The sequence below is a fragment of the Myotis lucifugus genome, unplaced genomic scaffold, assembly GCF_000147115.1.
Source record: "Myotis lucifugus unplaced genomic scaffold, Myoluc2.0 scaffold_108, whole genome shotgun sequence".
NCBI classification, from domain to species: Eukaryota; Metazoa; Chordata; class Mammalia; order Chiroptera; family Vespertilionidae; genus Myotis; species Myotis lucifugus.
The window spans coordinates 1343358-1366278 of NW_005871156.1; the positions used below are offsets into that span (position 1 = coordinate 1343358).

The 22921-nt window shown below is 39.6% G+C and overlaps 1 protein-coding gene across 1 annotated transcript in view; it reads right to left on the bottom strand.

Annotated features, from left to right (window-relative positions):
* ANTXR1 (anthrax toxin receptor 1) overlaps positions 1 to 22921 on the bottom strand; it is a 217431-nt gene that overhangs the window by 127661 nt on the left and 66849 nt on the right. Inside the window, exons 9-10 of the mRNA XM_006092977.3 lie at positions 15326 to 15386; positions 5280 to 5378 (exon numbers count right to left, since the gene is read on the bottom strand). Of these exons, the coding sequence (XP_006093039.1) occupies positions 5280 to 5378; positions 15326 to 15386 (160 nt within the window). The remainder of the gene's footprint in view (positions 1 to 5279; positions 5379 to 15325; positions 15387 to 22921) is intronic.

A 22921-nucleotide genomic window follows, 5' to 3' on the forward strand; every position in this document is an offset into this window, starting at 1 on the left:
ACTGATTTTTAAGAGCTGTCTATGTATGAAGGTTATTGGCCCTTTGTTACATGTCTTATAAATATTTTGCAAGTATTCTGCTTCCCTTTAGATTTTGCAGGGAGGGTAACCGGAAAAATTAAAAAAATATGTACTCAAACTTTCAAATTTTTCCTTTATGGTATCTCCCTTCAGTGTTATGCTTAAAAAGTCTTTCTCCACTGGTAAATTATGTAAATATATTTGTTTCCTTCTAGAATTTTTATAGTTTTATGTTCACATTTTACTTTTTCATCTGGAATTTGTTTAGATTTAAGGTGTGAGATAAAAGTGAACTTAATTGTTTTTCCAAGTGCTTAGCCAGTTGTCTCAATATCTTTTTTTTGAATAATACACTGCCCCCCTGCCCCCCCCCCACACACATACTCCCTGATTAGAAAGGCTGCTTTATTTTATGCTAAACTAACATAAGTGTTTGGCTCTGTTTATGGACTTTGCTTTTCCTGTTCCAATGCTTAGTTTGCCTTTTGTGGCACCAGCCATGCATTGTTTCAATTACTTTGTATACATCTTAAAATTGGCTAGGGTTTTTGTATACATCTTAAAATTGGCTAGGGCAAGTTTCCATATTTTTCTTGGCTATTCTTATATGTTTATTCCTACATATAAACTTTAGAATTACTTTGTTGACTTTCAATACAATCCCATTGGATTGTATTAAAAGTAAATATTAATTTGAAGACAATTGATGTTTTTATAATAGCTGCTGCTCCATTTAATAATAGTGTTAATGATAATAATAAATTAATACCAGTAGCCAACATTGATAAACAGTTTGCTGTGTACCAAGTCCTGTTCTATGCCCCACTTCCCACATTAAACCTCTTAACAATACACGATAGAGTTGCTATTATTTCCATATTATTTTCCAGGTAGAGAAATTAAGGCATGAGGATGTTCAGTTACATACCATGGTCACACAATTTTAAGACAGAGCTAGGATTCTTTTCCTAGTTGGTTTGGTTCCAGTGTTTATACTCGTGTCTGGTATTTTTGCCATAAGCATGTTTGCTGTAGACATCTTTGCTGCAAAATTAATTGACCTCTGGCAATTTCACCAGAAAAGATAAAATAATGAAAAATTAAAAAGGAGCCGAAACCGGTTTGGCTCAGTGGATAGAGCGTCGGCCTGCGGACTGAAGGGTCCCGGGTTCAATTCCAGTCAAGGGCATGTACCTGGGTTGCGGGCACATCCCCAGTGGGAGATGTGCAGGAGGCAGCTGGTCGATGTTTCTCTCTCATCGATGTTTCTAACTCTCTATCTCTCTCCCTTCCTCTCTGTGAAAAATTAATAAAATATATTTTTTTAAAAAAAGGAAAATTAAAAAAAGACATAATAAAAAATGAAAAATTAATAACAAAATAAAAAAAACTTTACTGTGAAAAGTAAAAATACATTGTCTTTGATGTCTTTTGTTCACAATGTTATACATTTTTTGTTTGTTGTTTTGTCTTCTTGTTTGGTCTAGCATTTTTCTTTTTTTGCTGCAGTTTCTTACTTCATTAAGAAAGGTATGAGTTTCCAACTAAATAGTTGATTTTAACATCTTGAAGACTGTGAATTAGTAGCCACCTCTTTTATATTTGCCGTAGCTTGGCAAACTTTTGATTTTGATGGATGGGAGGGATGACTGTGCTCCCCGAAGGATTTCCAAACTGTGTGTGATCATTTTCTAGAATAGTATGCAATCTGCTTCATAGTAGTTGTTATTGTTCATTATTTTAAGACCAGGTCTACTCATCACTGGACAGACCTTTATGAGGGCTAAAATTTAGACATAATATAACAGTGGGAGTAACTGCAAGCACTTCACCAATGGACAAATGAAACTAAGTGACAAGTAGCTTAAACACATTAAGTCTATCAAATGCACATCAAACTATCAACCAGCTATTCTATTTTTTACAGCAAAATTGCCTTACTGCCAATTAGTTGTGCAGCAAAGATGTTTGCAATGAAAATGCTTGTGGTCAAGATATTTATGACAAAGATGCTTATGGCTGGACCCATATCAGATACTGGCCATCTGTCCCTTAACGTCTGGTAAAACATGGGTGAAAAAAATCTGGGTCTGGTGCTTTGGTTGGGGGCTGGGGGGGTAGGATTTCCTCATATCTCTCTTTCCAGTTTATGCATTTCATCTTCATCTGTGTCTAATCACTCTGCTTAATTCATCCATGAAGTTTTATTCCAGTGATTAAACTTTTCCAATTCTAGAATTTACACTATGGTCTTCTGCAAATCTGCCTTTGTTGAACATTCTTCCCCTTCGGTATGTTTGATCTCTTTACACTCTTTAAATGTGTTTATTATCCATTCTCCTTCTGGTTCTCTTTCCTTGCTTGTTCTCCTGTTTCTTTCATCCATCTTCGTATTGTTTGCCACTCAGTACTGTGAGCCCATCTTCAGAGGATGTTGTTGACTGCAGGAATGCTGTAGGTTGGGTTGAATGTTCATTGCCTCTGCCAGGGCCACAGGGATCAGGATGGTCATGGACACACTTTGGGTGCTATAATATCTTACCTTTATTCTCTTGCCTTGAGTCACGGAGCAGCTTTTCCAGCCCCCATTTAATGTGTGGTGCAGCTCTTTGGAGCCTAATTTCTGTAGGGGGCTCTGCTCTTGCCCACTGCCAGGCATAGGCTGGGGTTCTGTGTTTGGATCAGTATCAGGAGAATGATCTGCAGACCCCCAGGCCTGGAGCCCACACAGCTTAGCTTTCTGCTTAGATATTGCTTTCCATTTTTGTTTCCTATACATGGGGGTTTCCTCTTCATTCCTTTGAACAAGGCCACATGTTACAATTTTTAAAACCATATTTTATCCAGAATTTCTGGACCTATTATATCAACTATAAGTCCAGAAATTGTTTTAGATTTCTAAGAGGTTGATTCATTGATTTTATTTTTATGAAAAGGCAAGGAAAGTGGGGAGAAGTAGGTATTATCCTATGGTTTTTATTTTGTTTATATTTATCATCTAAGAATATATTTAAAATTTTTGGCATTAATATGTTGGCATTTTATTTGTGTCTTAGTAATAAATGTTTAAGATATTTATACATTTAAAAAGGTATATGTATTCATTTCTTTATTGCCCATTTAAATACTCAGAAATTCACGTTAATATTTTCCACTATAAATATTATTTGTCAACTTGTTCTTTTATGTTTAACAGTTTTGCTTCATATAATCTGCTACTGTATTATTTGTTGATGACTCTGAAGCCTGTATCATGTTTGAACAGGCTAGAGCGCCACGGAAGCCTTACCTTCATCATTGGGCCTTTAATTAGTCTTCTTCTGATTAATAACATATTATCATTATAATATATAATGCAGCATTTAGAAAAAAATCTAGAAAGAGGAAATATATAGTATAAAAATGAAAATAGATAAAAATTTAAAACTTGGGATATAGAGGTAGAAAAGGAGAATGGGAAAAGTAAAGTAAAGGAACATAAATTTATTTTATTTTACAGTGACAACTCAACAGACTTATATTTATAAGGTTAATGGAAAAATGTAGATTGAATATGCTGCATTTAAAAACTCACTTACCTTTTCTGTCCTTCATAGTTTCTTGTTATTATTATTATTATTAAGGAATGGGCCTATTAATAAATAAAGGACAGGTACTTTTCAAATTCCAATACTTCCCTCTTAGTTATTTTAAATAACCATAAGTCTGAGTTTAGGAGTGTTGCTCGCAGCATATAACGTGATTGAGTCACTGCCTTCCTCTTCTCCAAACTCTCAGCACTGTGCTGGAAGCACGGTTAGCTTTGTGGTTTAAGCCAAATCCCTATCCCAACAGCCTTTCTTTTTTTTTTTAATAAGAATGAGGTGGAGGGCTATGCAGGTGTTAGAAAAGGAAGAGGCAGACAGAGAATGAGCTGATTTCCCAAGAAATAAAATTCCATGGAGAAACTCTGCAAATCCATAGTGCGTTTGCATTTCGTGTTATTCTAATGCAGCACCCTTGTGTCACCTTTCAAGCAAAGGCAACACTATCCCCATTTCCATTCATCTTCAGAGAGGGGTTGGTCCAAAGGCTCACGCATCTGGGAAGTCTGGAAGGTGTTGATGTCTTTAATTTGAGATTTTGGTTAAGGAGAGAGGGAAGGCGGACTTGAGTGACATCACCATCGGAAGGGAGCAAAAAGGAAGAACTCTGTAGGGGGCGCACATCCAACTTTCACACTGTGACTACTCAGGGATATTTCAAAATGTTTTCGAATAGCGAATATTTTTTGGAGACGTGAAAGTATTTCCAAGTATTAAGAAAACTAACTGAATGTTTCAAATGTTTGGAATTATTCCAAGGCCAGGAATTCCAGATGTTTGTAAGGAAGCCATTGCATATCTCTGTTTAAATATTTAAGCGGGTTTTAAGATGGTAAAGTGAAAAAACAAGGCATACCTTTCAATTCTTCCTTTTTAAAAACAGGACAGTACCTACTCAATAAGGCGAACAGGAGGACAGAATAGTGTGGATATCTCCCTGGCCCGCCCCCATTCTCTTTCTACCTCCCAGGGCTGTTGTGGCGAAAAGATGTGAAACATTTAAAAGGACATGGCACTGTGGAAAATGCAATCTATTTTTACTGTTCATCACTGCAGATGCTGAATCAATAATTAACTGTGGGGTGGATGCCAGGTGCAAATAATAACCAGGCTTCCTGGACATCTGTCCTCCGACAGTCAGTCTTTAAATTAAGAACTTGCCTGCTACAAATGTCTTGTGAGAGTGCCAATGTTATGCTAATTCATTTTTTTTGCATGAAATGCACTTAGTTTTGCTTTCATATTCCTGTATTTCATGTCAGATATTCACCATGATGAGTTTCTTGGCAACTCCAAACCAGAATCATCCAGCCTGAAAAAAATTCCAGCATCTACACATGCAAGCCTTACAGTTTGGCTTTTGGTTGATTCTGAATTAATAAGTTTAGACTCTCTGTTTTTCACTCTTATGCTTGAGAGGCCCTAATACTTGGTTAAGGAATGTCAAGCTTCATGTCCCCTCACCAATCAGCGCCACCACGGACAACTGGGAAGGGGTAACTCAGTACACATGTGGGTGCGTCTTTCCCGATGAGAACCAGGGTGTGTAGGGGTTTGCCATGTGCTTACTGCAGGGAAGACCCATCTCTGCACGGTTTCCCGAGTGAGGCCTTGCTGGAAGATGGGGCTGGCATTCCCTTCCCCGAAGAAACCCACCCACTCTTAAGGACTTACTGAGCGTGACCGACTCGTTGATCTTGAAGCTGCAGAGCACCCTGTCCACGTTGCGAGCGTGTCGAAAGCCATTTCCTCTCACAACTACTTGAAATGATTCTGAAATCAAGAGTAACAACAAGACACGTTATTTGACTGCAGGCCATTAATTAACCTGGGGCTTCCCATCTTCTCTGATTTAGGGTGTTTGTTAACTAGTTCACCAGGCTTCAAATATTTGAAAATTGGTTCAGGTTGGAAACGAAAAGTGACCTTGTAGGTACCTTTTATCACTTACTAGGTGTCCACAAGGAAGACTTCTTACTCTGAATTCTCCCCTTCTTGACTTGGCTCTTGTTCTTTCTACCTGCAACACCTTCCTCCCAGCTCTGTCATTCAAATCTTCCCCATCCCTCAAGTCCCCGAAACTTTGAAAACTTTGATCCCAGCAGCTGAGGGCCACAGGAGAAGGACGGGCTTTCCATTTCATCAACTCTTATTCTCACATCTCTTTTACACACTGGATGCCCCTGAAAGGATTTCTTTAGAGCTCAAGGTGCTGAACATTTTTTGAAAACCACTAACGTATGGCATTGGCATTCCCAGTCTGTCCTGAACAATGTAGCATGTGATTATGTGCTATCTGGCGTTGTTCTTTTGCCTTTTCTTCCTCAACTAGAAATACATTCCTTTAGGTGGAGAACTGTTTGATACTGCTTTGGCCCTTCTGCCTCTGCTGGGCATACAGCCCTGATGCCTCGAGGTGTGTAGTGGTAATCATAGCTAGCAAAACATCAACAACTTGTTTATCGGTGACCAGTTGTCAAGCATTACCTGTATGAATTGACGCTGGCCCCTTACTGTAGTAGTGAGTACTCACTTCACTCTGAATAGAATAGAGAATACATGTCACAGGTCTCTGGCCCTGCATATTAACTTCACATGTGAATAGTGCATGTTGAATCAATTCATGGTAAAAAATCCTTATGAAGTAAAAATAATGATCCTTTTACAATAGTCTTGCTGAGGGGGTTGGGGGGAGGAAACAGCCCCTGAGAATTAATTAGTTAAATGTGTAGGAATAGTTGCTTAAGTTTGATGGTAGCTAATAGTCAATGCTCCACTTTCTTTTATTTTTGTCATCCTACTGTGTGTAAAAAGATTGGGGCTTGGGATAATGCTGCGTGGCATATTAAAAAAGAACTCAACTAAAAGTCATAGGGAAAAAATGCAATATTTGCGAAAGTGGATCTTAAACTGTAAATTGCTATCCAAGTAGCGACTTTTGTTGGAGGAAAAATGAAATTAGAAGACTAGCATGTGGGACTGTTCCAAACTTTAATAAATGTCATGAGTGTATGTCACTTTAATCCTAGGAAACTAATTTAGAGATGATGTTTGCCAAGAGAATAATAACGGATGTTAACTGCTCCCTCAGTATGTGCCAGGCCCTGTGCTCAGCATTGTCTGTGTCTGATGTCACGTACAATGTGGGGGTGTAAACCTCCCCACAGCCCAGGGAGGTACAAGTGAGAAAACTGAGGTTGGTGAGGTTAAGTCTTCCGTCCAAGGTCACACAGCTAGTAGCTGTCAGAATCAGAACCGGAATCCAACACCATGTCCTCAGAACTCCGCCACGATGCTCTTGACCACCAGGCCAAACTGCATCCTCATTGTCTTGTGACATATGACTAAGCTAGAGATTGACGTTGTGATTTTTAAAAGCTTATTTTAGGCAGGCTTGCCCATTTTGCAGAAAAGTGGAGCTGGCCTGGATGGAAAGCAAGAAACCAAAACTGAAGTAAAAGAACCCCGAGGCACTGCGTGTGCCACAAAGAGCACAAATCAGAACAGAATGCCTTTTACAAGTATAATGAACCGTGACAATAAGGAACTTGATATTCTGACATTTTAAATGACTTGCCCAAGGTCATGGAATTAGTAAGCAGCAAAACTGGAACTTGTATCCAAGTGTTCACTGCCTTAGTTTGAAACTATACTAATTAAGGTCATGGGCACATGGTTTTCCAGGACCGTTAGTCCTATGAATATTAAGTATTGATACATGCACGTTAGTGCATATACACAATTGCTAAGTTTAGAAGGATGGATGTAACAGTTTTCTTTAGATGTCTGCCTGGTGCATGACCTATGATGCCGATGGTTCAACAACATTGTGGAAGAACCTTTTTGTATCTTAGTTACTCAAGGTAAAACTATAGAAACCTATTTCTGGTTTTAGTTTGAATGCTAGCCTTCCAGAAATCTGCCATTGAACGCTTTTGTTGATTCAACAGCTTTTCTGCCTCATTTCTGTGCCCCCTTCTTTCCTCCAAGATCAGGAGAGAAAGGAGACCCTGGCAACGCAGGCTGCACGCCGAGGTCTCCTCTCCAACAACATAACATGTTCTAGCGTTACCAGCTCCGCTGCCGAGTCCTCTATAAAAGAGGCTGCCCACACTCTGCTTGGCCTGACCTCAGGGTGTTTAGGAAGAAAGACAACGGCAATCCATGACGTGGCCATGGTGGAAACCCAACAATTTAACCCCCTAGGCCTGAGGAGATGGAGGAAGCGATGCTACGGGAAACAGGAGGAGAAAGGCGAGCTCCCACCCTGCCGGTGCAGTTTCTGTGTTAGTGCGCACATGTGGTTTCCAGAAGAGCCCAAACATCTGACTCAGCAGCCCGACGAGAATGTCAGCTCTTCACACACACAAGTTACGTAACAAAACCCTGTCAAATGAATGCGCCAGCAAGTGAGAACCAGGGCATAGCGATTGAACTCCATTTATCCACAAAGCCCTGAACCTGCTCTTCAAAATATGTACAGCTGAGTGTTTTCAGGCAATGTGCACATTGGGTTGCAGCTCTTAAGAAGTGCTTAGGGATTGTAGGGCTTTAGGAAGGAATTTCTACTTGAAAATGATCTTTGATCTAATCTTTTAAGATACAGATTTTTAAGGTGTCTTTAAGACATGTGCATTATGATCCTTTTGTCACTCTTATTCTTAATGATAATTGTTTAAGTTTCGTGATGGTAGAGGCCATCATTTCTATTTCTTCAGAAGTTTTGACTGCATTTAACTCAGGGCTGAGTCGGTCTCGGTATAAACTTATTGAATGAATAATAAATGACATCTTGGTTTAGAAAGGGAATAAAGAGGAAAGACAAGGTGTTCCTTCATTCAGGTACCAGCCAGGTCTAATCCTGTTTATTTTCTGAGGATTTATAAGACCAACGAATGAAAAGACATCATTAGTTGTTAGGGAAATGCAAATCAAAGCCACAAGGAAATATCACTCCATACTCGCTAGAATGGCTATAATAAAAGAGATGGACAACAACAAGTATTGGTGAAGAAATTAGAAACCTCATACATTCCTGGTGGGAATGTAACATGGTGTATGTGCTTTGTAAAATAGTTTGGTAGCTTCTCAAAAAATTAAACATAGAGTTACCTCATGACCCAGAAATTCCACCCCTAGGTATCTATATCCAAGAGAACTGAAAATATATGTCTACACAAAAACTTGTACATGTTCACATTATTCATAATAGCCAAAAATGGAAACAACCCAAATATCCATCAACTGACTGACAACACTGTTCTTACAAGGGAATATTATTCACCCATGAAGTTCCAAGACATGTTAAGACATGGACGAATCTTGAAAACATTATGCTAAATGAAAGAAGCTAGACACAAAAGGCCATATATTGTATTATTCCATTTATAAAAAATCCAGATTAGCAAATCCATAGAGACATAAAATAGATTGGTGTTACCAATGCTGGAGAAAGAGCGGAATAGGTAGTGACTACTTTGGGTTTCTTTTTGGGGTGATGGAAATATTCTGTAATTAGTAGTTATGCTTGTACACCTTTGTGAATATATTAAAAACCATTGAATTGTACTTTTTACAGGGGTGAATTTTATGGTATGTGAATTTTAGCTCAATTAAAAAAAATAAGGTCAGTGAATAGTTTGATACACTTATTCCATTCTGTTCTCTCCTTTTGTATATTTTCTTTCTTTGAAATGTGGAACACATAAATTTGAAATGACCTTAATAAAGATTGACTTTCATTCACTGTATCTGCAAATGAGACACTTCTATATTCTCCATTTGTGCTGGTCTCCCAAGACTTTCCTGCAAAATTGTTGTTAGTCATATTTCATCTTGTGAGTCAGTTTGCATTTGTTCTCCTATTCGATGCTTAATGTAAATCTAAAATATAACATAGTGACTAAATTATTCTAGAACTCTTAAAATTCTATAGCTATTTATTTATAACAGCTTTATTGAGGTGTAACTGACATAGTAACTCACATATAAAGTATAGAACTTGATAAATTTTGACATATGTACATAATCATGGGACAATTCCACAATCAAAGTAGTGACCACATCCATTACTTCAAAAGTTTCCAGGTGCCCTTTGTAATCTCTCCCTCCTGCTCCTCCCCACCACTACTCCCAAGCAACTGCTGATCAGATCTCTATTATAGATTTGTCTTCATTTTCTAGAATTTTATGTAAATGAGCTCATACAGTAACTATTTTTTGTCTAACTTCTTTTTACTTGGCATAATTATCTTAAGACTTATTCATAATTATTTGAATATTTATGCATAGTCTAGCCCTACTTATTGGTGACTATGGTTCATTATATGGACACTAGAGGCCCAGTGCACGGAATTCGTGCATGGGTAGGGTCCCTAACCCTGGCTGGCAATCAGGGACGATCGGGGCCTTCCGGCTTTCCTTCCCGCAGCTGCCAGCTGCTGGCTGGGGCCTTCCTTCATTCCGGGCCTCCCCCTGGTGGTCAGCGCATGTCATAGCGAGCGATCAAACTCCTGGTCTCCCGGTTGAACTCCCAAGGGAACACTTTGCATATTAGCCTTTTATATATATAGATAATATAATGTATATTATAAACCACAATTTGTATATCCATTTACCTGCTAATAAACATTTGAGTTGTTTACAGTTTTGGCTATTAAAATAGAGCTGTTTTTGACATTTGCATGCATGTATGGGTCTGGATATAGAATTCCTTTTCTACTGGGTGAATACGTAGGACTAGAATGACCAAGCCATATGGGAGGTATGTGTTTAATTTTTTAATAAACTGTCAAAACTGTTTTCTAAAATTATTTTGCCATTTTGCATTCCCACCAACAGTATATGAAAATCCCTCCTCCAGGTAGAAATATCTTTAAATGAAAAGAAAGATGAAACAGAGAATTAATCAATCCATCCAGAGAGGTGCCTAAGGGCCTGGCATGAGTGCTTTGAAAAACAATGAAAAGGGAAAGAAATGAAACCACTATTTGATGTTGTTTAAATGTGCCTGTTTTAAAGCATCTAATTTCCAAATGGTAAACGTGAAGCCTAAAACTACCTTCCTTTCCTGCTACCCCACCCAGTGTTATTACAAACAGTGGGAAACAACCCAGCAGGAATAATACAACTGCTTCTAAAATGACAATAGGAGGAGCTAATTACAACCTCCTTCCATTTCTGGAGAACAAAAACTTAAATGTGGAGCAGTTGGCAGGTTGCACACTTGATTCCAATTAGTTCCTTCCTGGACTACTTGCTGACATAGTACACTGAAGTGTCCAAGTTTACGGCCAACTGAGTGCGGCCTGAAAAAAATTGTGCTTAGGCAAAAGGGTGCATTTCCTACAGAGGAGCTAAACTAGGCAGGGCCAATCCAACAATGGGTCGATTCTCCTAATTATACAGAGACTCATCTGCAAAAATATTTAATTAGGAACTCTAAAAAAGAGTTGTATGAGAAGGGAAGCAGGTGCTGTGAAAGGTGCTATAAAGGCTCTCCACATAGCAGGTGACTTCCGACATGTTTTGGAACAGGGACTGTAAAACATTGACAGAAGCACCGTGCTAAATGGTGACCATATACTTGGCCTGAGTATTAGGTGACAATAGGGAGTGGCGAGGAGTATGGTGAACTGAGTACATACTTATTTTAAACGAAGTTATTCAGTATTCAGTAATTATTATCTTGCAATAAATACAGGCCCAATGTTGCTAGATCTTATTTTTCAAGACTAGATGAAAATCTGAATTTTTAGGTAAAATCAGATTTTAAAATGTTAGCAATAAATTTTAAAGTTGCTTAAAACAAACCAACAAACAAACAAAAAAAAACAGAGTGCGGCCTTAACTGGTTTGGCTCAGTGGATAGAGTGTCGGCCAGCGGACTGAAGGGTCCTGGGTTCAATTCTGGTCAAGGGCATGTACCTTGGTTGCCGGCATATCCCCAGTAGGGGGTGTGCAGGAGGCAGCCTTTGTCATGCCATTCTGAAAATATAGGGCTTGGAACCATAGTCTGAACCTGGAAGAGTAGGCCATGGAGTTAGCTCTCTTGACCTGGACACTGGATGACTATTGATTCACCCTAAGACTACATCAGCCTTTTTTTGGTTGTTGTCAGGATCAAACCTGTTGGATATCAAGATAGCTATGATTCTTCTTATTTTTTCTTTTCCCTCATATTGAAGAACTAAGTCAGGTTTCCCTATACCTGCTTGATTGTGAAACTGGCTATTTGAACCCAAGTTCAGCGTTTTATATTTGCTCCATTAAATGTCACTCTGTTATTTGCAGCCCAACATAATAAAGATCTGCATTGGGTCTCAGTTTTCTTGTCCATCCAGTGCATTATCTCTCTGCCTCTCTCAGAGCACAGTTTGCTGTCAGACTATGGCTGTGGTTGAGTTGTTGGTTAAAGAGCTGTGATCACTGTCTTGGGAGGATGCAATAGTCAGCATGAGTGTCCTGAGTAGAAAAGCCTGAGTGGGGCTTCAGCAGGGGCTGCTCTGGGGGCCATGGAAGGGAAGTTACTCATAGAGAGAGAGGGGAGGGGGCTAAGAGAAAAGGTTTTTAATGAAAGCAAATTCTACCTTTTCCCCCCACAAATCTGTCTAGGGCTTTGTCTCCCCATTGGACTTAGACATATGAACAATCAGTGATTTCCTTCTTTACTTTCTCTTCTCGCACACAAGTTAATCACTTTGCAGGTACTCTGAACTCTATCAAAGTTCTCCCCAATATTTTTTCTGTAGCATGTTTTTCTCATGTACGTGTTAAGTTATCAACATTAAGATTCTCACATTGACTTTTAATCTGCCTTTAAATGATAGTGATGATAATAATGCCCCTTGTTTTGTATAACAGTGTATGCTTTTCAAAGCACTATCAGAGGTTATAAACTCACAGCCTACAAACCGAGTCCTGGCAGTAGCCTAAAGAAAATCACAGAGGGGCTCTGCTTGGGGCTACTTGACAGGAGTTCCTGGTCATGAACAATACAATAGGCTCCAGAGGATGATCAGCAACAGACCTTGAAAGAAATCCATGGAAGAACTTCTGGTGTAAGGACTTCCTTTGAAAGGTTCATTTTCTTCCTAGTGAAGTTATTCTCTAACCAGCGTGTTTTAGCCATTTTGATTCTAATTCAAGAGAGTTCAGAGCTTGGCTCTTCAAAACTCTGTGTCTTGTTTAATTTTTTCTTTATAAGAAATAAAGGAAATAGAATTGGATAGTTTACTCCGACATACGGAATGATGGTTTGTCTATAAAATATGTCATATTGCACATAAGCCAGAGATTCAAAAAATGTCTAAAGTAAGGTGCCAGAGATTTGTCTATTTTATTGATTCTACCAAAGAAACATCTCTTGGAAAAGTTACCAATTGAATTGCTTTAACTTGTTTAACTTTATTAATGCATTTTAATATTTTCTTTGACTTTAAAAAATATGTTTTACTAATTTACTTTTCTTTTCCATTTAATAATATAATGAAATCAATAAATTTGCTAGCTCAGTTCTTGTGGACCCTGATATTTCTGTGCCATATTCATTTTACATATGTGGTCTTTTTTATTGTCTTGAATATCTCAATGGTATGTAAAGGAGATTTCAGTTCCCAATCTTTGATTCCAGAATTATTTAGGAAGATACTTTTCTATCATCCAAGTTGAAATTTTATTTTGTCCTTGTTCTTTCTGTCTTTGGCTATTATTTTCTAATTTTTCTTCATTTTAATCAGATAGTTCAAAGATATGATAATTTCTTAAGGTGAAGTGAAAGGGGTTAATAAGGGTCAAATAGGCAAAAATCAGAGCATTATTTGTTGAAGGAACACAGGAATCAAGACATTCAGTCAAGATTTATTGACTAATTGTTGAGTGCCGTGTACTCTATTAGGAAGTGAAGAGAAATAAAATTCCTTACTTGTCCTCAAGAACCCTGCAGGAGGGGACTTGATTATGCTGGTGAATTAATAGAAGTGTATTCATTGTTGTTAGACTCTCTGATTCATTACAAGGTTGGAACGCATTCAGTAGGATGGCGGAACCACAAGTCTGGGTTTTCCTCATGAATGGGATAATTGTACAATTAAGGAACTCCCCTGTTTCCCCATCATTTTTAAAAGAAGGAACTATAAGAACTGTGGAGGTGGGTTTGCCTTGACGCTAATGAACCCTGGTGGGGGCTCCTTACTCCACAGACCTCTTTCAAGGCTCTGGCACTGGATTCACGTGGACATACGCTTTTATCAAATTTTCAAAGGTAAGATTTTTCAATTCCTTTTCTTTCTTTCTTTTTTTAGAGAGAGAGAGAGGGAAAGAGAGAGAGAGAAACTTCAATTTGTTGTTCTACTTATTTATGTATTCATTAGTTGATTGTCATATGTGCCCTGACTGAGGTCAAACCTGTAACCTTGACATATGGGGACGATACTCTAACCAACTGAGCTACCTGGCCAGGGCCTCAATTCTTTTTCTTAAAGAGGTCCTCCTGGATTTGGCCCTGTGGCAACCACAACTGTCCCTGCCGGCTGTCCTACCAGGTAGCAATTTATTTAAAGGGCAGTAGATAGTCTTTATTGATTGCTTTTCTTTAGGAAATGTACACATATCTCTGAATAGTCACCAAGTATTGTTACCAACTTTATATGTTTACATATATGTTTAATGTTTAGTTGTTGGCAAATATTATTCAGGGCCTCTAATTCCTTGGAAGTCTTTCATCTATTCTAAAATATAGCCAACAAAGTGGAATGAAATCTTTAAGGAATTATTTCATTTATACCAATACAATGTCATAAAGAATAAAAAAGTACAGTATTTGACAAAGCCTGAAAGGTGTTCTTTAGTGCTTATAGGATTATATAACACATTTTCTGTGATAAATAATAACTGGCACTGGCATTTGGGAGACTAGAAAGGTGACACTAACAGTGACCTCTCAAGGGTGAAACACTCAAACTCTTGGGGCACCAGTCTTCACAGAGAGGGTTTACACCCTTTTGTATCTTCAGTACCCAGGACAGTGCCTGGCATTCAGTAGGTGCTTAAATAAGAGTGAGGGGAAACCTTCAACAATTATACAAAAAGAGCCAGTATGGCTGAAGTTTGCAGTCTGTTACAATACAAGACAAGAATGAGACACCAATTTGGATCAGTTAGAGAAAATATTGTGATTCCCAAAAGGCTGATTCTTTGTATAAGCAGAGACTCCCTGTATAAAGGGTAGAATTATAACGGTCTTTTACTAAGACAACTGGAGTTGCCTACACTATTTTGTGAGGACTGGCAGATTGAGAAATTACTTAAGATCAATATATTAACAGTGGAGAGAGGCCAGCACTAATTCAATAATTAAATAGATTAGCAGTCAGGGGTGGCCTATGATCCCCTGATCATCTGGTATCTGCAGGGCTGCCCTGAGCATAAAGGGTTAAACTCCACTTCTATCCAAAGCAGGGTTGTTGGTGGTGATGTGTGCAAATAATTAATCCCATGAAAAGAGAGTTTGGACAGACTTTTTCAAAGTTTCAAACAACTGACATGTTGCTTCTTTCTTTTCTTTTTTTCCTAAAAGCAAATGTATTTAGCAATTTTTCACTCCTCTCTCTACCCTCCCTCTTCCTGCCTTCTTCCCTTCTCTCCTATCAATGAAACCAACATGTGCTTTGAGCTCAAAATATCATTTGTATGAGAGCAATTAGCATTTAATCTCAATTTACCTCCTGCACATATGGTGGATGGTTCAGCTGCTAGAATTTCAATGCAGGACTTCTTCAAAATCTAGAAGGAGAGGAAATAAAAAAGTCAAAGCACAGCTTATTTTGCTAAAAGAGAGAAGTAAGGTTTGCTTTTAGTTACCAAGATAGGAAGAGTCAAGAACATTATGTTGCAGTGGGTGGTTGGTTGGGGAGTGCTTTACTAGTATCCTTAATGTCAAACATGCAATGAGCCAATATTGTGTTAGAAGCTTTTCCAAAAGCCATAGGAATCATTCATTGCTTCTTTCAGTAGATATTTCCTGAGTCTATGATATGCCAGACCTAGTTATGGAGAGATGTTGGGGAAACAGAATTACAATTGAAAAGATAAATAACAATGGCCGGTCATATGTGGTAGGTGCCATGTGAAGGGGCAAACAGAAGGAGCTAAGGAGTTCACAGGGGTGGGGGTGATGGGGAGAGATCACTGAGGTCTGGTACATTGGGAAGGACTTCATGGAAGCCATGGGTGCTGAGGGTAGGACTCAATGAAGTGGAGTGAAGTGAGTTAGGGGAAGGTTGGAGCCCAGGCAGGGAATGGCATTAACAAAGGGAGAAAGTAGAAATACATAAATCTCTTTAGCTGGAGCATAAGCAGCTTGAAGAATTGACAAAAGGAAGAGTGATAATAGATAAAGCTGGAGAGTAGGATGGAGATGCCAACCCTCTAGGATCATTTCCGGATGACTGTACTCAGTTCCCTTTTTGTTAGAAAAGTCCAGCAAGAAGTTGAGGAAGAAGGTTTTGAGGGCTGAGTTGCTGTGCCCCACTCTTCAGCAGGACCCCCTATGCCTTCCTTAAATGGAACTGTAGTCTTCTACCAAATAAGAGTCCTGTGAGGTTGGAGGAGTTAGAGAGGAACCCCATGACCGCTTAGGGAGTCTGTAAAGAAGGCTTCTCCGGCCAAAGCAGGGTATCTGATTGGTAGGGTTTAAGCTTCTCTCCATCATTGCTAAGTCATGTTTCTTAAAATTTCAACTAAGCATTTTAAACACGTATAGGATACTGAATTAATTTACCAAGCAAATGCAGTATCTTTATTTGGGCCTTAATTTGGAAATAGAGACGGTTCAGAGGGCTGAAGGAAGTCATTTTTCTATTTATGAAAGGGGCATTTGCTAGAGGAATTGACAGTGAAATTATAACACTAAGTCAGTAAAAGGAAAAGCATCTTTTGGCATTGGGAAGCACTCTTGTGTTGATGTATTTATTTGCATGTGCTACTTTGTTCCAGCTTAACTAAAACATACATCACGGGTTACAATAAAATAAAAGATACACAAATTGCAAAAGGAGAGGAAATGGATTAAAGGGAAAATAAGAGGATGATGAAATAAGGAGTGAGAACATCACAGGAAAAATATACTGTGCGGAGTTTATTTCCTTGCTAGGAATGGCTCATGGGTTTAGTTCTAAGATTTCCAGTAGCAAATAAGGACAGACAATATTTATGAGACTCTCAAGCTGTAGAATGAAAACAAGCCAGTTTCTCTGAAGAGATAATATTTACCCATTCCAGAGAGAAAGCTGGGCGTCCGCATAGAGAAGCATTGTGAAAGGAAACGAACAACACGCTTCAGAAATCGTATGTGCAGATGACACAACATTAAAATGCATTCACTGAAACAGGCTCCCTCACAACCATGTATTTTAGGTAATATATACCTGAAAGTCATAAAAAGCAGTTTGTCTTTTTTGGACAGTTCTAAAATTCAGATTCCCAGCTACTTTTCCTGACATTCCTTCCCACTCTTGTGCAATTTAAAGGCATTTTGATCCTTTGATTCTGCTATTTATTTTCAGCTTTCCCCGATTTCACAGTAGGAAACAGTTTGTCTTTCTGTCAGCTTCTGCCTTCTTTCCTGGGCCTCTGGCTTCTCCAACCACCTCGGCTCCGAACTCCAAACACAGGATCAGCCTCCGTTCTTGCTAGTCCCTAAACCTGTTCCAATTGGAGAACGATCCACGTGCCCGCAACCCCCACAATCCAGTGCCCACCTCCGTGAGAGTCAGTGGTCCTCACACAGCTGGCTCTGGGGACCTGGAATCACCACTAGCTCCTGAGTGCCCTTCATTGTCACTCTGACTTAGGACCAGGCACCCCAAGGATAGATCTTGGGCATCCATGTTTCCCTGTTGGCTTCCCCGTCCTTCCCTTTCCTAGGGTTGGTCCTCTGGGTCTCTTATGTATGCAGTGGGGCTTACCAAAATCTTGATGTGCAGGGACTCAAATCCCAGGTGACAGCTGTCTGACTTGAATGGTGCTGATTGTTCAGTCTCTCCCCCCATTTGCTATCATTGGTCTTCCTGCCTGAAGGGCCACCTCAGCCAGTGGTTGCGATGACAGAGCCACCCCCTTCAACATGTCCTCAGGCAAGTCTTCAAACAGGCCACATTGGAAGAAACAATTCACCCACATGGAGAAACTTACTAAATAGTGGCATTAAAACAACCACGCAGCTATTTTTTGATGTGTTAAAATTCCTAAGGCATTTGACATCCCTTAATAAATCATTTTATCATCCACAACAAAAGATCTCCAAAACAGTTTAGAATAAAGATTGGGCTATTGGATCTACTTTGTCCCCATCCCCAGCCCCACCAAAACACATAAATGAAATATTTTCACCCATGTAAGTTCTTGACTTTGAACCAATGTTTTTGATCCAACTCTAATACTTAACCAGGGGTCAGTAAAGGCAACACCCGCGAATCTTCGAGCACAAAGACACACTAGCAGGGGTTGTCATCATAAACACATGCTGCATTATTCTCCCAAAGTGTCTGCAATTAGCTGATAAATCTAAGGAGTGTAAGAAGGGCCAAAAAATGTCAGCCAAGCGCTGTGATTCAATCCAGTAAAAACACAACTTTCCCAATCTTAACCTAAACCATCTGGAAGGAATGCATTGCCGCCAACAGAGTAAATTTATCAGTGAGGGGGGATGGGCAGGATTTGTCTGGCACTGTGGCTTCTATTACTGTGAAATGTCTGGTTTCAAAAGGTAGGAAGTCACAATGGCACTGGGTAGATTTGGGGGGTTTCCTTGTTTATTAGCAGCCCAGACTGTACGGTAATCACTCTGTCTGAACTTCCCCCACACAGCAAATCAGCTTAGGGGCTGGAGACTAGATGAGGGTGAGAAGGTGAAGGATCCATCCCCTCTCAGCACAGTGGTAGCCATGGAAGAGGTGTGGACACAGCACTGGGGAATCGCTGGAGTGAAATCACCAGATGGAGTGGGAGGGACTCGCACAATCGTGGTGATGTCAGAGCTGACAGTATAATTGGCCTGTAATGGAGACTGGTTAAGACCACTACATGCCTCAAATATAATCCCTGTGAGAAGTTAGGTCCTGGCCCTGGTCCTGGACTTACCTGACCTATGGTCCTTGACAAACCCTTTACCTTTTCTGAACCCCAATTTTGGGGAGCAATTTCACGTACTGAATAACAGCTTAGCATCTGAAATCAAATTGCTTGGGCAGCTCATTCATGAGCAGGTGGCCTTGGGCAAGTTGCATAACCTGAGTCTCTGTTTCCTCAATTGTAGAAGTGGGATAAGAACAGCACCTATTGCAGAAGTGTGTTGAGTTGGCAAGATTGAATGAGATAACATAGACAAAGCCCATAGCACAGAGCCTGAAGTCAGATAAGTCCTCAACTAATGGTAGCTGTTATTACTGGGCCTCAAGCTGCACCCTGTACTGGCCTTGTGGACTTGGACAAGTTATTAACACTCTGAACCTCAGTTTCCTCTGCTATAAAATGGGGATAAGAAAAACACTGACCTGAATGGGCTGTATGATGGCAAAAATGATAGCAGACATGAAAGGAGAGATATTTAGTTTGTAAAGTCAGTTGGACTTAGGTGACAAAACTCATATTGGATTGGAGGGTGAGGAAGAGAGTGAAATTCAAGGAAATCTGACAAGGATTTTGTTTAAGGACAGAACAAACAGATGTGATTGGTCAATACATAGCTATTAACAAGATTTGGGCTACCAGCCATAATGTACCCTTCATGAAAAAAATTCACCAAGAAATGTCTTCAGAACATCCTTAGTAGTAAAACACTTAGGAGGATGTCTGACAAATAAAAGTAGGTTTACAGTTGTGAGTATGTGAAACAGAGTTTATTCTTGTATTATTATTTATTAATTATTGTATTATTTTCCATACAAACAACTGAAAACCACCTTTTGCCCACCCCATATATTTGGTCCTCAAACCATGATAGCTGTTTTTATTACTTTTCTTATCACCACCACTACTGCTATTACTGTTGGGCCAAGATGGTAGCTCATAGATGCTTACATCCCATCACCCATCACTGGCCTCAGGCTTAATTTGCTGGAAAAAAAAACAACCCACAAAAAACAAGGATGGCTAATAATACTTTCCTGTCAACTTTTGGAAAGATTTCAAAAAGGAGCTATATGGGGAAACATGTTTAAAATCCATAAAGAACTATATAAATGCGACGTGTTGCCACTGGTATAGTTACTTTTGCACATCTCATTAGACTGTTGGCAGAGTAAGAGAGGCAGCAGAGCTTTGCCAAATAATAAAAGCTACTCAGTATATTTAAAGTGAAATCCATTGTGGACCAGTGCAGGTTGTATATTAAGAGTTTATTTTTTTGGACTCTAAAAGCCCAAGGTCCCTTTTCATAAAATTCTCAGTTTATACAGAGATTTTGCAAGAATCCTTAAAGGATTATAAATGTTGCATGGAGTATTAGGAACACCCCCTTTGCCATAGGCACACCTCATTTTTTTTAATTGCTCTGCCTCCTTAATTTTCATTTACTTGGCCATTTTCTGTTAGAGGATGTGTGTGTGTGTGTGTGTGTGTGTGTGTGTGTGTGTGTGTGTTAATAAAAACCAGCCTCTTTTATTCATTCATTGCTTCCACACATCTTTCAGAGCATGTTCCTTAGTGTCTTATTTGGTGTTAAGGGCACAGTCTACTTTTAAGACGTCTGGGGCTTGGGACAGGCTAGTCCACGGGTGGTTAACTATCTATTGACCAATTCCATCTGTCTAGTTCTCTAAGATAAAACCTAGCAGTTTTCCTTAATTTCACTCTCTCTGTCCAATGTGGATTTTGCCACCTAAGTGCTAATGATTTTACCAGTGAAATATTTCTGCACCCACCTACATTTTAGTATACATTATCATCCTTCAGAGGACTTGTCTTGGTTTGTCATTATCTAAATATTTTTGGATTGTTTGTTCATTGTCTATCTTCCTCTTTTAGACTATAAATTCTATGGACTTATTTTTACCCACCACTATATCCACAATGCCTAACCTGGCACATAGTAGGCACTAAGTAAATATTTATTGAATAACTATGTGAATAAATGGGGCAATTTCTGCATGACTTCAGAAACTGGCATTCTAGCATATTATGTATTGGTCGTCCTTCTTCCCTGTAGTTATAATCTTAGGGTCTTATTCCTCATCTTCTAACACCTCCTCCTTCTTATTACACGCCACCATCTGTGGGGACCATTTTCTCAGGGTACTTATTTAAACACTGTGGGTGTATCATGTCTAAGACCAAGATTGGTCTGCTTTGTAAAAGCCCTTGATGCCTTTACTTGGAAAAACATGTACAGGTCTGTGTATAGGGTGAGACCTCAGACTCCCACAGAAAGACCATATGCACTATTATAGCTGATGGCAGAATGCACACTGGATAAGTCTGGGGACCATTGCGTTTAGTTTAAAAGGCCAGGCAGCTTGGGATACACAGCCAGCTCCTCCAAGCCTTCAGGATTGTCAATGCTTCCCCCATGAATTTTGAAATTACAGCAGATCCTCTAATAACATCGATTCATTTAACATCATTTCATTATGTTTGAGATATTTATATCAGCTAACCTATGGTAAAATCGGTTTCAGTAATGTCATTTCACTGCAGTTCTAAGAGCCTATTTACAATATTAAATGAGGACTTACTGTATCTGATTTCTAATAAAATGAAAAAAAAGAAGTCACCTTTCCTAACTAAATTCCACTCCATAATTTAAACCAATCATCACACTTATTATCAACTATGGACATTATCCTAGATCCATGTCTTTTCTACAGAATCTGAATTACTATTAATAAAATAAAAATGTACTATTATGCACACATCTTTCTGGGATCTAACATGCAAGAAACATTTTGAAGGCTTTACTGAATGTTGGATAATAAAGCAAAAGTTTCTGTCTGGGTGGGAGCACCCAGCTCACTGAAATAAATGCTCCTCTTCTCTTGGTTAATTTCACTCTGAAGGAGTATAGGACAAACAAGGTTCTGAAACGGAGGAAATCCTTTTATTTTCTTCCACGAAATCACTTTCCTCTCCTGTTTTCAGAAGGAACGCTCAGATAACTGTGAACTTCAAAACGTAGTTTATTTAGTAAGAGGAGCTTGTTGACCTGCATATTGGCGAAGGCAGCGGCTCTCCTTGAAAACTGACCCCTGTAGCGAGTGTTTCACTGGATTTTGTTCTAAATTCTGCTGTTGCTTTTGTAATAGAGCTTAACAGATTCTTAGATACAGGAGGAGGAGCTGGGGGAGTTGGTGGGGTTGGTTGCTGAGGATTACTCTCTGCGATCATTGAAGCCTATTCCTGCTATTATTTTTATTACAGTTGGATTCATTAATAAGCCAAACAGAAATAATAGCTTCGTTGAAATGACCAGCCTGCATGCCTGCAAAGTCTGAGCCTAATTAATGACTGCTGCGGCAAATACTTTTTAAAAAAGATTTTCTGCTCACTATAGAAACTATAATTGATTCTATTTCTGTTTCCAGGCAAATGTGCACGGAGTCCAAATACCATCTTTTATAGATATGGTCTTGGAAGAGAGGATGGGGGAAGGACCGAGGATTTTATATGACACAGAGCCATAAACATGCCGCCTCATCATGCAGTGTAGGTCATGAAGGGCATACAACCCTCTGGGCTGCCGTACAATGAATAAATAAGCACAGCACGACCTTGGACACCATGGGAAATAGGACAAATGGGGGCAGTCTCTGTCATCACACGATTTACCACTGACCCAGAGGAACAGCACAGAGCATGAAAAAGACCCAAGGGCCAGGCAAGTGGTTCCAACTGGTGCTGCTGGAGTTCGAGGCACGAAGGGTTCCTGGTGGAGGAGCCACCAGGGCAGGCTCCGTGGAGAACAGAAGACTGAAGCAGGGACTTGAGACAGCATTCAGATGTCGCAAAGACACAGGAAGTGGCTTCTTCCAATCAAATAAGCCCGACTTAAAAGGAGGGTGGCTGCTGCAGAAGTGGTTCCCCCCCCCGCCCCCCGTGAGGTCTGGAAAGAGGCTTAGTCCTGTAAGGACAGGTACTTTCCAGGACTGCGGGAATGTGCTAAACTGTGATTGGAGGGAAGCCCGGAGCAGTTCTTCGTGGGATCTTGGAAGGGTAAGTGGGAGGGAAGGCCTGAAGATGGGCTTTGCCTTTTTCATAGCTTTGCTAGGACCCGGACCATATTAGGGGCTACACTTCTTCCACATTTTCCCATGAGTGGAAGGGGG